Source organism: Mustelus asterias, chromosome 13 (assembly GCF_964213995.1).
Source record: "Mustelus asterias chromosome 13, sMusAst1.hap1.1, whole genome shotgun sequence".
In the NCBI taxonomy this organism is placed as follows: Eukaryota; Metazoa; Chordata; class Chondrichthyes; order Carcharhiniformes; family Triakidae; genus Mustelus; species Mustelus asterias.
In genome coordinates, this window is record NC_135813.1 from 23,062,702 (window position 1) to 23,077,105 (window position 14,404).

The window sequence follows — 14,404 nt, forward strand, 5'->3', positions numbered from 1 at the left end:
TGCAGGCAGTTCCGTGCTTTAAAATTTATGCATTTATCATTGCCTCTGGGTGAATGTCTCAGGAAGCCAGCGTATTAGGCAAAACAAAAGAAGAGAAATTATGAAAATCTGAGTCTTCCTTGAATTCAGCATGACTGTCCTTAGAGGAGAAAATGCATTTAGTCGCTCGGTAGTACAGAATTTGAGTATTGCTAAAGAAAGAGACATGCTGTCAAACCTTTTCATTGTGCACTCATCAGGATGATACAGAAATTACAAATTTCAAAAGGAACAACAATCTATACTGCTTGAGAATAGGGGTGCTGATTGGCTGGCAAGTAGGCTTTTATTGGCCAAGACATTGCCAAGTGCAAGTGGGCCACATTGCAATCCCAACTGATGACCTTAAATTAAATAATTAAATTCAATAGTCGCATTGTTTGCTAGAAGCTACTTATATTCATTCATATGTATGGACCTGGCCTCTGCAGGTGAAATAAAGAAGTGTCACAACACCAGGTTAAAGTCCAACAGGTTTATTTGGTAGCACAAGCCATTAGGTTTCGAAGCGCTGCCCCTTCATCAGGTGAGTGGGAGTTCTGTTCATAAACAGGACATATAAAAAGACAAACTCAATTTACAAAATAATGGTTGGAATGCGAGTCTTTACAGGTAATTAAGTCTTCATGGTACAGACAATGTGAGTGGAGAGAGTTCTGACGCGCCACAGTGAAAAACCGCACCGACCTCCTCAGAAGACAAACACGGGACACGGCAGACAGAGTACCCTTCATCATCCAGTACTTCCCTGAAGCGGAGAAGCTATGACATGGTCTCCGGAGCCTTCAACATGTCATTGATGAAGACGAACATCTCGCCAAGGCCATCCCCACACCCCCACTTCTTGCCTTCAAACAACTGCACAACCTCAAACAGACCATTGTCCACAGCGAACTACCCAACCTTCAGGAGAACAGTGACCATGACACCACACAACCCTGCCACAGCAACCTCTGCAAGACGTGCCGGATCATCGACACTGATGCCATCATCTCACGTGAGAACACCATCCACCAGGTACACGGTACATACACTTGCAACTCGGCCAACGTTGTCTACCTGATACTTTGCAGGAAAGGATGTCCCGAGGCATGGTACATTGGGGAGACCATGCAGGCACTACGACAACGGATGAATGAACACCGCTCGACAATCACCAGGCAAGAGTGTTCTCTTCCTGTTGGGGAACACTTCAGCGGTCACGGGCATTCGGCCTCTGATCTTCGGGTAAGAGTTCTCCAAGGCGGCCTTCACGACATGTGACAACGCAGAGCCGCTGAGCAGAGACTGATTGCCAAGTTCCGCATACATGAGGACGGCCTCAACTGGGATCTTGGGTTCATGTCACACTATTTGTAACCCCCACAACTTGACTGGGCTTGCAAAATCTCACTAACTGCCCTGGCTGGAGACAATACACATCTCTTTAACCTGTGCTTAACCCTCTCTCCACTCACATTGTCTGTACCTTTAAGACTTGATTACCTGTAAAGGCTCGCATTCCAACCATTATTTTGTAAATTGAGTTTGGGTCTTTATATGCCCTGTTTGTGAACAGAACTCCCACTCACCTGATGAAGGGGCAATGCTCTGAAAGCTAGTGGCTTGTGCTACCAAATAAACCTGTTGGACTTTAACCTGGTGTTGTGAGACTTCTTACCGTGTTTACCCCAGTCCAACGCCAGCATCTCCACATCAGAAATAAAGATATCCAGGCATTGCACCTTTTTTGAACTAAACAAACACATGTGACAGTATTCCCTGGTGCAATCCCCATGGCAGCACCTCGACCAATCAGCTTCAACTTCCAAGCTGATTGCCACCACTTTTTTCATGCAGTATAAATTGTTGCTCCCTTTGAAATTTTGCTTTCTTGTGCTTGTCCTGATGAATGCAAGTCAAAAAGCTTTAACAGCGTTTTTTTAGTAATTCTCAAGTTCTGTACTAATATACAACTATCTGTTTTGACCTTTAAGACAATTACATCATAATGAAAACACTTGTTTTTATATTAGTTGTACTGTCACTATATTAACAGAAAACATGCTACCGTGCAAAGGGACCTGGGGGTCCTTGTGTATGAGACGCAAAAGCCCAGTCTGCAGGTACAACAGGTGATCAAGAAGGCAAATGGGATGTTGGCCTATATTGCGAAGGGCATAGAATATAAAAGCAGGGATGTCTTGATGCACCTGTACAGGGCATTGGTGAGGCCGCAGCTGGAATACTGTGTGCAGTATTGGTCCCCTTATATGAGGAAGGATATATTGGCATTGGAGGGAGTGCAGAGAAGGTTCACCAGGTTGATACCGGAGATGAGGGGTTTGGATTATGAGGAGAGGCTGAGGAGATTGGGTTTGTACTCGTTGGAGTTTAGAAGGATGAGGGGGGATCTTATGGAGACTTATAAGATAATGCGGGGGCTGGATAGGGTGGAGGCGGAGAGATTCTTTCCACTTAGTAAGGAAGTTAAAACTAGAGGACACAGCCTCAAAATAAAGGGGGGTCGGTTTAAGACAGAGTTGAGGAGGAACTTCTTCTCCCAGAGGGTGGTGAATCTCTGGAATTCTCTGCCCACTGAGGTGGTGGAGGCTACCTCGCTGAATATGTTTAAAGCGCGGATGGATGGATTCCTGATCGGTAAGGGAATTAAGGGTTATGGGGATCAGGCGGGTAAGTGGTACTGATCCACGTCAGATCAGCCATGATCTTATTGAATGGCGGGGTAGGCTCGAGGGGCTAGATGGCCTACTCCTGCTCCTATTTCTTATGTTCTTATGTTCTTATATAGCTCCTTTAAATGTGGTAAAATGGCCCAGAGTGCCTCACTGGACTATTGTAAAATAAGATTTGATAAGAAAACAAAATTGGACCACATAATGAGATATTAAGGCTTTGTCAAATAAGTAGCCTCTGAAAGAACAAAAGAGAGATTTGAAGAGCGAATTTCAGAACAGAACCTAAGCAGTTAAAGGCACTATTGCCAATGGTGGGGCAGTGAAAATTGGGATGTGCAAGAGGCCAGATGTGGAGGGGTGCAGACATCTTGGAAAGTTATAGGGATGGAGGAAGATTTAGAGGCAGGGAAGGGTTAGGGCCAGGGGAGGATTGAACACACGGATGAGAATTTTAAAGTTGAGGCATTGTCAGACTGAGAGCCACTGTGGGTCAGAGAGCACAGGGGTAATGAATGAATAGGACTTGCTGCAAGTTAGGGTGCAGTCAGCATTGTTTTGTTGAGCTGAAGTTACAGAGGGTTGAAGATGAGAGGTTGCCCCAGAGTGCATTGAAAAAGATCCAGAGATAATTACCATATTGATGACATCAGAACTTTTGATGGAGTTCTGGGTTTGCTGGTATATCTTTAGCGGTAGATGTTACTATCAATACATCTTATTTTATATTATTGTTCAGTTGTTCAGCAAGAATGTGTGATAATAATGGCTAGAGTTTATTGAAGCTCCTATTAACTCCAATTCTGTCTTCTCTATCACAGCTACGTGACAGTTAATTTTCCCATCGGAATATCTTGTATCTCTACATTTCTCTCTCTGTCACAAATGCTGTCATTTCAATCATCATCTATCCTAACAACCCAAGTATATCTATTATGTCCTACCTCAATACTGAACCAGACTACTGCATTACAACTTCAAACCTAATAACAGATAAGATGTATAATACTTGACACTGTTGCGTCTTATTGCTCTTCAGTTTTCAGTTAGTATTATTTGATCTTGCACAGTTTTCTTTGGTGTTTCAGCACCATCACAAATGGTGTGTCTAATTTCATCTGTATCAGCTACATCAAATTCTGTTTCCACCATGAGCTGTCTGCTTACTATGTTCCCCTTTATGGGTATCTTTTTTAACTTCACTATATAGATTTGACTTGTTGATCTTCAAGTTATTTTGAATCGTCATTGAATAGTCATTCTTCATTATGGATACTGGCTTTTAATCAATTCCAAAACTGCCATGCGATTCAACCAACAAGAGATTGCCTTCCATTGCTGGGATTTTTTTTGACTTGTACCCACTTGGACGTAGTGTATTTCCTGAGAAGCAAAGAGATTGTCAGACATGATGGTTGCCTCACTTGACCATCTGCATTCATCCCAAATTACTTAGATGCAACAGTCATACATGTGTAAACATAATGTGAAACCACTGCTGTATTAGCGTACTGCTATCTAGTCAATAGTTCAGCTTTTGATTTTTCATAATTTGTACCAACATGAATCACAAACACTAGATTCCTTCCATTCATTTTAATAGTTTTCTTTGTAACTGTAAATTGGTTTTGAGAGTTTCCCCAAGAGAAGCAAAGGACTGACACGTTGATTTTTTTTCCTGCCTAATAAACCTTTTTATCTGTTTCACTTGCTATAATCATTATTTTAGGTTAACTTCCATTTGCAGTACAAAACTGTAGCCTTGACTGTCAAATCTCTGAATGAATATGTCAGAAATATATATGCAAGAAGGAAAAAAATAGTGATTCTAAATACACTTATTGGCTTTTCTGCCATTTGGCCATTCACACCCTTTATTCTCTCTATAGACTGCCATTAGCAGCCTTTCCCCTGGTTTTTGTGGCTGTGACTCATCTTTCATTCCCTCACCCTGCAGTACAAATATCTCCCACTTTCTATGCCTTTTAGCTTTGACAAAGGGTCATCTGGACTCGAAATGTCAGCTCTTTTCTCTCCTTACGGATGCTGCCGGACCAGCTGAGATTATCCAGCATTTTCTCTTTTGGTTTCAGATTCCAGCATCCGCAGTAATTTACTTTTATTCTAAATGCACTGTCTGAGAAGCATGTAAAGTAGTCCGAATCTAATCTAATATTGTCTGACAGAGTTGAACAACTATAAACTCTTTTAGTTAAGTATTTCTAGTTATTGTAAGTGATTTTATTAACTTATTAAATGAATCAATATTGCAGCTATGTTACCAATTTTGGAGTTCAAGCATTGGATACAAATTAAGTCATGGTAAATGGCAGCTGTGGATTTTTATTTGGACTAGACTTGTGGTAGCTCTCTTCGGATCACAATAATGTAATGACTTGTTTGTCAGGTGCAAGTGAAAAAGCAGAATAATGTAATTAACTGCCCCAATTTAAGATCTGGTTGCCAGAGTAAACCTTTAGCTTGGGCTTGATTCAATAGCCCTCCATAATCCAAATCACAGTGGCACTTGATATTTGAATTATTTTAGATTCTTCAGTGAACTGATTATCTCTTTTCTTCCTTCCTTATTTTCATTCAAATATACAGTTGTCAACACTAAAGAACAGACTTAAGAAAGTGTCAACAACCACAGGTGATGGAGTTGCTCGTGCATTTTTAAAGACTCAAGCGGCTTTGTTTGGCAGCTACAGAAATGCTCTGAAGATTGAACCTGTGAGTTGAACAAAATTACTGCACTCCTCCTGCCATACAATACATGCATGTTATTCATGCTTAATAATGAACCAGCTGCACCTCTACAGTGTATTAATAATGCAATGACCAATCTTTACAGTATTACATTTTGCGCACACATGCATTTTTCTAGTTCGAGCATTAACATAGAATATTTTGTGTAACATTTGCTTTTAGTAAGAATAATTTATATATGCAGCATTTTCTAGATATTACATTGGAAATCGGTTATATATTACTTTCATTGTGAAATAGGAGACTCTAATGATCTACATATAATTAATTAAGTTGCAGTAGCAAATCAAGTAATTTACATGTAAAAATGTAGCAATTTCTTAATTTTCTTTTGGAAGTTTGGAATTTCATCGTCTTGCCCACTCACTTATCCACTTTAATTTCTTTGCCACTACTGTGCCTTATTCTGCTACATGAGAGGGCTGGGAAAATTCATGTCATTTCTAATGTACTTATCATAAGAAATTTTCCCTATCAGCTATAGGAATGAATGTCATAAAAATTAACATTGTGTGAAAATAGATTGATTTATAGTATCTTGCCTGCAGAGCAATGGTCAGATTTGCATTCAGAACGCATTGTCATATTGATTCTGTGTACAGAAACTAAATACTGAAAGGATGCCATTAAACTGTCATGATTAGTACATATCTCGTTTTGCAAAGAAGAAACTATTTTTGGATGATAACTGTTTTATGACCCCTTTGATGGTTTAGCTTATTAAGGCACTAAATAACAGGAGCAGGACGTAGGGCTCAGCAATTCATTCTCTGGTTCCTAGCCTATGTTTAGTCAGTTCATCTCTGTGGTGGCGTTAGAGTTGGCCTCAATGCCAGTGGGTTAACGAAGGAAAAAATTGCTATGTGTTCCTGATCGCTATGCAGTACCCTAGCTGAAAGTGTACATGTTAAACAGCATCAGGCTTGTCTGTGATTTTGCCCACCAGTGCAATAAATTCGCTGACCTGTAGTTAGTATTTTAGCTCAGATATGAATGAGGTACCGGAAGCATCCCCTAACAGTGACCAGTTTGAAAGGGAGAGATTGGAATGATTTTTTAAAATTATTTCATGAGGTATGGTAATCACTGGCAAGGCATGCATTTGTTGCAGATCCTGAATTACCTTTCAGCTGAGTGGCTGAGAGGCCGTTTCAGAGGACAGTTAAGAGTCGACCACATTGCTATGGGTCTGGAATCACATGTCGATCAGAGTGAGTAAGGCTGGCAGATTATTTTCCCTATAGGACCAGATGAGGTTTTACATCAACAATTGACGATAATTTCAGGGCACCATTACTAACACTCGCCTTATATTCCAGATGTATTAATTGAATTCAAGCTCCACTAACTGCGATGGTGGGATTTGAAAATTAGAGTTAGCCTGGGCCTCTGGATTACTAGTCCAGTGATATTACCACTACGACTCTAAATCCTCAAATTAGTGAAGATAAAGATAACTATCTTATTTATTACTTGTCATAAAGAATATGTTTTATTATAAATGCAACAATGTGAACGGTTCTGCCCTTTCTTGTGGTCACAGCTCCAATTGCTGGCTTGTGTTGAAGTGGTTGAGGCTTAGGCAGGTGGAACAGAATTGGCAACTGACCTCAGGAAAGGTGGAGAAAATTATCCAAGGGATCCTCTGTCCGATGCTATATGACCTAGGTCTGTTCACAAATACCAGAACATTCAGGGGGTGACTTTGAGTCCACATTCTCCGGCTGTGGGAATGGCAGCATTTGCTCAAAAGCCAGAGAGTGCCATTCGCGCCGACGAATTTCCAAGTTCTGATCTTACCGGCTCCTCACTGGTGGAGTGGCTTGAAACACACTGTGGTTCTGCAGAAAGTTCATTTTAATATATTAGCATGTCATTAGCGAGCACCCTCTCCGGGACTCCCTCCCCCTCACAGGATATTCAGCAGCCGGGGAGGAGGGGGTTGGTGTTGGAGAGGCAGGCGATGATTGGGAGGAATGTGGGGAGGGGAGAAGGTGCCAATGATCGGGGGTGGGGGGGGTGCTGAGGGTAGCAAAGTGCCGACCCTGATTGGGGGTGGCGAGGGAGGCCTTGGGAGGTCTGTGATAGGCTGGGGGGATGGGGGGGGGGGGGGGTAGTTTTACTCCGGTTCTGATTGGGGTGCTCTTTAAAGATGGCACCCCAATCTCTGTGCAGTGGGGTTTTGCCAGCATGTTTAGGCCCGTCCCCCTTTGTGAGGATGTGAAACATGCCCCCTTGACTCTTTTGGCAGAGTGCCATCAGATCTGGAGAGAAAACCGATCAGTTTCTTGGGAGAGAAACTCGCTGGAAACAACACTGCCATTTTTTGATGAGATAGTTCCTCTAAGATGTTATATGATGGTTTTAATGTGGGAAATTCACCACAAGACTTCACAGAATAGAGAAATAGAACTGGACAGATGCTAAGGAGAGGTGACCAAAAGCTTAGTCAAAAGACAGTTTTTGAGAAGGCTTTAAAAGTTAATGGGAGAGGAGAGGACCCAGAGGATGGAGTGAGAACTCTGTTACCAATTAGAAGGAGAAAGAAAGGAGTGCATAAAAGGCTAGAAGAGATTAATTTTGGAGGCACATTGGAGCAAAGCTGTGGAAGAATTTGAAGACAAGGAATCTATACTCCATGTGTTGAGGAACAGGCAGCAAGTGCAGATCAACAAGGATGGATGTAATTGGCATGTAGAATAGGATTTAGACACCTGAGTTTTAATCATATTGCAGTTTACTGAGGTAAGACACCAGCAAGAAAGGTAATAAAAATCATGTCTGGAGGTGATAAAAATGTGGATAAAGATTTAGGTGACAGCAAGGTGGAGAGATAAAGGTAAGAAATATTAATGTGCAGGAAATGAGCAGTCTTCGTGAAGATTTTACATGACTCAAATCAGACTGAGTGAATGAGCAGAACCAGAAGTGGAATTAGTAGCAAGAGAACAGAGTTTTTGGTGGAAGAGGGAAAAAAATAACAACTTTGATCTTTCCATTCTTCAGTTGGAGAAAGTTTTGTTCATTCACAACCTAATGGCAGTCAGACAATTGACAGAACAGCAGGGATTGTGGGGTCAGGGAAAAGCTGAAGAGTTTGTACCTGGGTATTTTCACCAGACGTATGGATATCAGATTAAACAAGGTTAGCCTCATCTGTTGATGATTCCCTTGTCTGAATATGAAACTCCTATTGATTTTATTTTAAAAAATCATTTTACAGGATGTAGCTGTCTCTGGCGAGCACAGCATTTATTGCCCATTTGTACTTGCCCTTGGGAAGGTGGTGGTGAGCTGCCAACTTGAACCACTGCAGTCCCTGAGGTGTAGGTGCACCCACAGTGCTGTTAGGGAGGGAGTTCCATGATTTTGATCCAGTGACAGTGAACGAAGAGCGATATATTTCCAAGTCAGGATGGTGAGTGACTTGGAGGGGAACCTTCAAGTGGTGGTATTCCCAGGTATTTGCTGCCCTTGTCCTTCTAAATGGTCACGGTCATGGGTTAAGAAGGTGCTGCCTAAGGAACCTTGGTGAGTTCCTGCAGTGCGTCTTGTAGATGGCACACATTGCTGCCATTGTTGGTCGGTGGTGGAGAGATTGAATGTTTGTGACAGGGGTAGCAATGAAGCAGGCTGTTTTGTCCTAGGTGCATGCTAGCTTCTTGAGTGTTGTTGGAGCTGCACTCATCCAGACAAGTGGAGAGTATTCCATTATACTCCTGACTTGTGCCGTGTAGATGGTGGACAGGTTGTGGGGAGTCAGGTGAGTTACTCGCCACAGGATTCCTAGCCTTTGACTTATTCTGGTAGCCACCATATTTATATGGCTAGTCCAGTTCAGTTTCTGGTCAGTGGTAACCCCCAGGAAGTTGATAGTAGGAGATTCAGCAATGGTAATGTCATTGAATGTTGAGGGGTGATGGTTAGGTCCTCTCTTGTTGGAGATAGCCATTGCCTGGCACATGGGTGGTGCGAATATTACTTGCCACTTGTCAGCCCAAGCATGGATATTGTCCAGGTCTTTCTGCATTTGGACAAGGAGTACTTCAGTATCTGAGGAATCACAATTGTCACTGAACATATATCGAAAATAATAGTAGGAGTAAGCCATTTGGCCTTTCGAGCCTGATCCGCCGTTCATTATGATCATGGCTAACCATGAAATTCAATTCCCTGATACTGCCTTCACCCCCACATCCCTTCAGCCCCAAGAGCTAAACCTAATTCCTTCTTGAAATCAGATGTTTTGGCCTTAACTACTTTCTGTGGTAGTGGATTCCACAGATTCACCACCCTTTAGTGAAGAAATTTCTCCTCACCTCAGCCCTAAAGGTTTGACCCCTTATCTCCAAACTATAACCTCTAGTTCTGGACTCCTCCACCATCGGGAATATTCTTTCTAAATCTACCCTGGCTAATCATTAGAATTTTATAAGTTTCTGTGAGATCCCCTGTCACTCTTCTAAACTCCAATGAATATAATCCTAACCAATTTAGCCTCTCCTCATATGACAGTCCTACTACCATTCCAGGAATCAGCCTGATAAACCTTCGCTGCATTCAGTCCATAGCAAGAACATCCTTCCTCAGATAAGGACACCAAAATTACACACATTATTCCAGATGTGGCCTCACCAACATTTGCAGTAAAACATCCATATTCCTATATTCAAATCCTCTCGCTATGAAGGCCAACATACTATTTGCCGCCTTTACTGCCTGGTATACCTGCGCACTTACATTCAGGGACTGGCGCACGAGGACACCAAGATCTCGTTGAGTATCCACCTCTCTCAATTTATACCCATTAAAATAATAATCTGCCTTCCTATTTTTGCTTCCAAAGTGATAACCTCACATTTATCCGCATTATACTGCATCTGCCATGCATATGCCCACTCACTCAGCCTGTCCAAATCACCCTGAAGCATCTCTATCCTCCTCACAGATCACCCTCCCACCCAACTTTGTATCGTCTGCAAATTTGGAGATAATGCATTTAGTTCCCTCGTACAAATTGTTAATATATAATGTGAACAGTTGGAGTCCTAGCACAGATCTCTACGTTACCCCGCTATTCACTGCCTGCCAATCGAAAAAATACCTATTTACTCCAACTCTCTGCTTCCTGTCTCCTAACCAGTTTTCTATCCATCTCAAAACACTACCCACAGCCCCTGGCTGTCCAAATGCTGCACTATGAAATCTTTGATAATGGACTCTAGCAACTTCCCTATTATTGATGTTAGGCTCATTGGTCTAGAGTTCCTTGTTTTCTCTCTACCTCCCTTTTTGAATAGCGTGCATACATTTGCTACTCTCCAATCTGTAGGAACCATTCCAGAGTCTAAATAATTTTGGAAAATGGTCACCAATGGATCTACTATTTCTAGGGCCACTTCCTTAAGTGCTCTGGGATGAAGATTATCAGGCCCTGGAGATTTCTCCACCTCCAATCCTATTAATTTCCCCAAAGCCATTTCTCTGCTAATACTGATTTCCTTTAGCTCCTCACTAAAACTTGTGTTTCTCAGAACTTCTGGTATTTTATTCATGTCTTCCTTTGTGAAGGCAGAAGCAAAGAATGAATTTAGTTCCTCGGCTATTTCTTTGTTCCCCATTATGAATTCCCTGGCTTCTGACTCTAAGGGGCCTACATTCATTTTTGGCAGCACATTGTGCAGTCATCTGCAACCATCTCCACTTCTGAACTTATGATGGAAGGAAGGTCACAAATGAAGCAGCTGAAGATGGTTGGGCCAAAAACAATATTCTGAGGAACTCCTGCAGTAATGTCTTGGAGCTGAGATGATTGACCTCCAATCACCACAACTACCTTCCTTTGTGCCAGGTATGACTCCAGCCAGTGGAGGGTTTTCCCCCTGATGCCCATTGACTCCAGTTTTCCTAGGTCACTTTAATGCCATACTCGGTCAAATGCTGCCTTTATGTCAAGGGCTGTCACTCTGGCCTCACCTCTGGCGTTCAGCTGTTTTGTCTATGCTTGAACCAAGTCTGCAATGAGGTCAGGAGGTGGGTGACCCTGGCAGAACCCAAACTGAGTGTCCGTGAGCAGGTTATTGCTGAGTAAGTGTTGTTTGCTAGCGCTGTTGACCCTTTACTGCCGATTGAGAGTCGCATGATGGGGCGGTATTTGGTCGTGTTGGATTTCTTCTGTTTCTTGTACACAGGACATACCTGGGCAATTTTCCACATTGCTGGGTCGATGCCAATGTTGAAGCTGTACTGTAACAGTTTGGCTAGGGGCATGGCAAGTTCTGGAGCACAAGTCTTCAGTACTATTGCTAGAATATTGTCAGGACCCATAGCCTTTGCAGTATGCAGTGCCTTCAGCCATTTCTTGATATCATGTGGAATAAATCAAATTGGTTGAAGACTGACATCTGTGATGCTGATTGTTCGAACTCACCCTTTAATGAATAGAACAACATGAAGAATCGAAAGTCTGCCGCTGTCGAGGGCACTGCATAATATCAGATGTTTCCACCATCAGCAGAAATAGTTACAAAAAAGGAGAAAATAAATTTTGTTGTTTTTTCACTTGCCCTTCACAAAGTAAGTTGTGTATTATAATCCAGTGATGCAATGAAACCAAGATAATAGTTGGGATTCTTTTTACTGACTAAAACAACAATCTCTGAAGTTTGTCTTGACCATATTCTAACATTAGTGTAGTATTGAAGGATAGGTGATGATACAACATTCAAAAATGATCTCACCTTTGATTTAGTACGCATACAAGTTGCAATAAATTAATAAATATTATTAAAACTGCACTAAAATGTGTACATTCCACTAATCTTCAAATGCCCTTTAAATAGGGCATATTATCCCTCTTATGAACATTCTATTCCATATCCTACCCTATTAATAAAATTTATGGTATTTTTGCTAAATTTAGTGGAAGATTATGTTGCCTTTATAGAAGACAGTGATTATCTTAGCCCATTAAAATGTACCCTCAAGCATCTAAACCTTTTGTTAATTCTTCCCCTCTCCCTCACTGCCCCCCTCCCTCCCATGTTGCAAAAACTGGGAGATAATGATACTGTGTTTTCTATTACCAATCTCTCCCTCCACTGACAATTGCTTGCAACTTCAGTAGCTGCTAAGTTTTAGTAGACTTGTGGAAAGCTTCATAAAATAGTGTCCCTCACCAAACACTTAATTGAATCAGGAAATTTCTCCAACTAGCTATGTTTTTTTGTTCCTTTTCGCTTTAGTTTTTGTTCTCCTATAAGCAAAGTCTTCAGTGGGTTTGTATTAGGTTATAGTTTGTAGATATTTCATCAGTGAATTGCTTCCTTATAAATTTTAAATTAGATCTATGGAATTGAAGACATGTTTTTCCATGATCTGATAACATTGCGCGGAAGGAAATTTCTGTTAACTTCTTGGTATTCACTTAGCGACAGTTCTCTCCAGTGACCTCTTGTCACTGACATAATTCAATTTCCCTATTCAAGGTATCAAAACTCTTCATAATTTTAAAACAGCCTCTGAGACTTTTCTGCATCACTTGAAATAGTCCCAATGTCATGTCTCTCATCACAGATATCGGGCAGGATTCTCTGGCTTGCCTCAAAACCGGAGAATCCCGCCTGTGGTCAGTGGACCTTTTTATGGTCCGCCCCCCGCCCGCTACATTTACCGTGGGGGGCGGGACGGGAGAATTCCAGCTATCATCTTGGTGAATCAATACTATACATGCTCAATGGCTTTAGTAGCTTTTAATATCTTTTCAACAATGAGGCATCCCAAAACAGTATACCAATTCTACCAGTATAAATTTATCATTGCTTCATTGATGTTATACCTTGTCTTTAGCCTTTGTTTGTAGCCTTTTAACAATGCAAAAGTGTCGATTAGTGATAATTAACCTCTCTGGCACTGAAAATTAACTACACCAAATGTGGAGCCACATTCTTCAGGTAATTGCTGGAGTGGTTTAAAAAAAAAGTTAATCTTTTTACTAATATTTTCTCATTTTTTTCTTGCTCTTAATCTAATCAATTCCTCTTTCTCTTTATTTCTCTTTCTCTACCTAATTTGAAATTGAATTTGTTCTCTGTACTTTATACTTCTCAAATCTTCAGTCTGGTTGGGTAAGCGGATATAAAGTTTGTTTTCATATTCACTCAGGTCCTAGATGCCTTGTTGCCATTACCAGTTTGCACTTTTAGCATTACCATAGAAGCTGTAGCACTGCTTGTGATCTGAACTGAACATTCGGGTCTTTCCTACTCGTCCTAGTATGCTTCATAGTCATTTTGAAGGTGACTCAAATTAACCCTTGGTAGGAAAAAAAACCAAACATTTTTGGAATTTGCATCATTCACATACAACATAAAGCTGAGGTCCTGTATGCCTATTAAAATGGATGGTTCTAAGTTACCTTGAATGAATTTGAAGACAAGTTCTTTGATTTGATTTGATTCATTATTGTCACATGAATTAGTATACAGTGAAAAGTATTGTTTCTGACACACTATACAGACAAGCATACCGTTCGTAGAGAAGGAAAGGAGAGAGTGTAGAATGTAGTGTTACGGTCATAGCTAGGGTGTAGAGAAAGGTCAACTTAAGATAAGGTTGATCCATTCAAAAGTCTGTTGGCAGCAGTGAAGAAGCTGTTCTTGAGTTGGTTGGTATGTGACCTCAGACTTTTGTATCTTTTCCCCGATGTATAGATCTCAGCTTTGAAACACTAAATATTATTGACTTTGTCATTATATCTTTAAAAAACATTTGCCTACTCACAACCAAGTGGTATGGTCTACACAAAATGATTGGAAAGGTTCCCAATTCTTAAGACCCGATGGAAGTATAAGTCTTAATAAAAATAGACACAACAGGAGCTTATGTAAACATGAACGGGCAAACTCTCTCCTTTCTAAACC

The 14,404-nt window shown here is 41.2% G+C and overlaps 1 protein-coding gene across 10 annotated transcripts in view; it reads left to right on the forward strand.

The window, feature by feature from the left end:
* Positions 1-14,404, forward strand: part of dennd1a (DENN/MADD domain containing 1A) — a 532,879-nt gene that overhangs the window by 359,854 nt on the left and 158,621 nt on the right. For all 10 annotated transcript variants that reach the window (XM_078226515.1, XM_078226519.1, XM_078226517.1 and 7 more), the window contains exon 13: positions 5,322-5,447. In XM_078226515.1, coding sequence (XP_078082641.1) covers positions 5,322-5,447 — 126 coding nt within the window. The remainder of the gene's footprint in view (positions 1-5,321; positions 5,448-14,404) is intronic.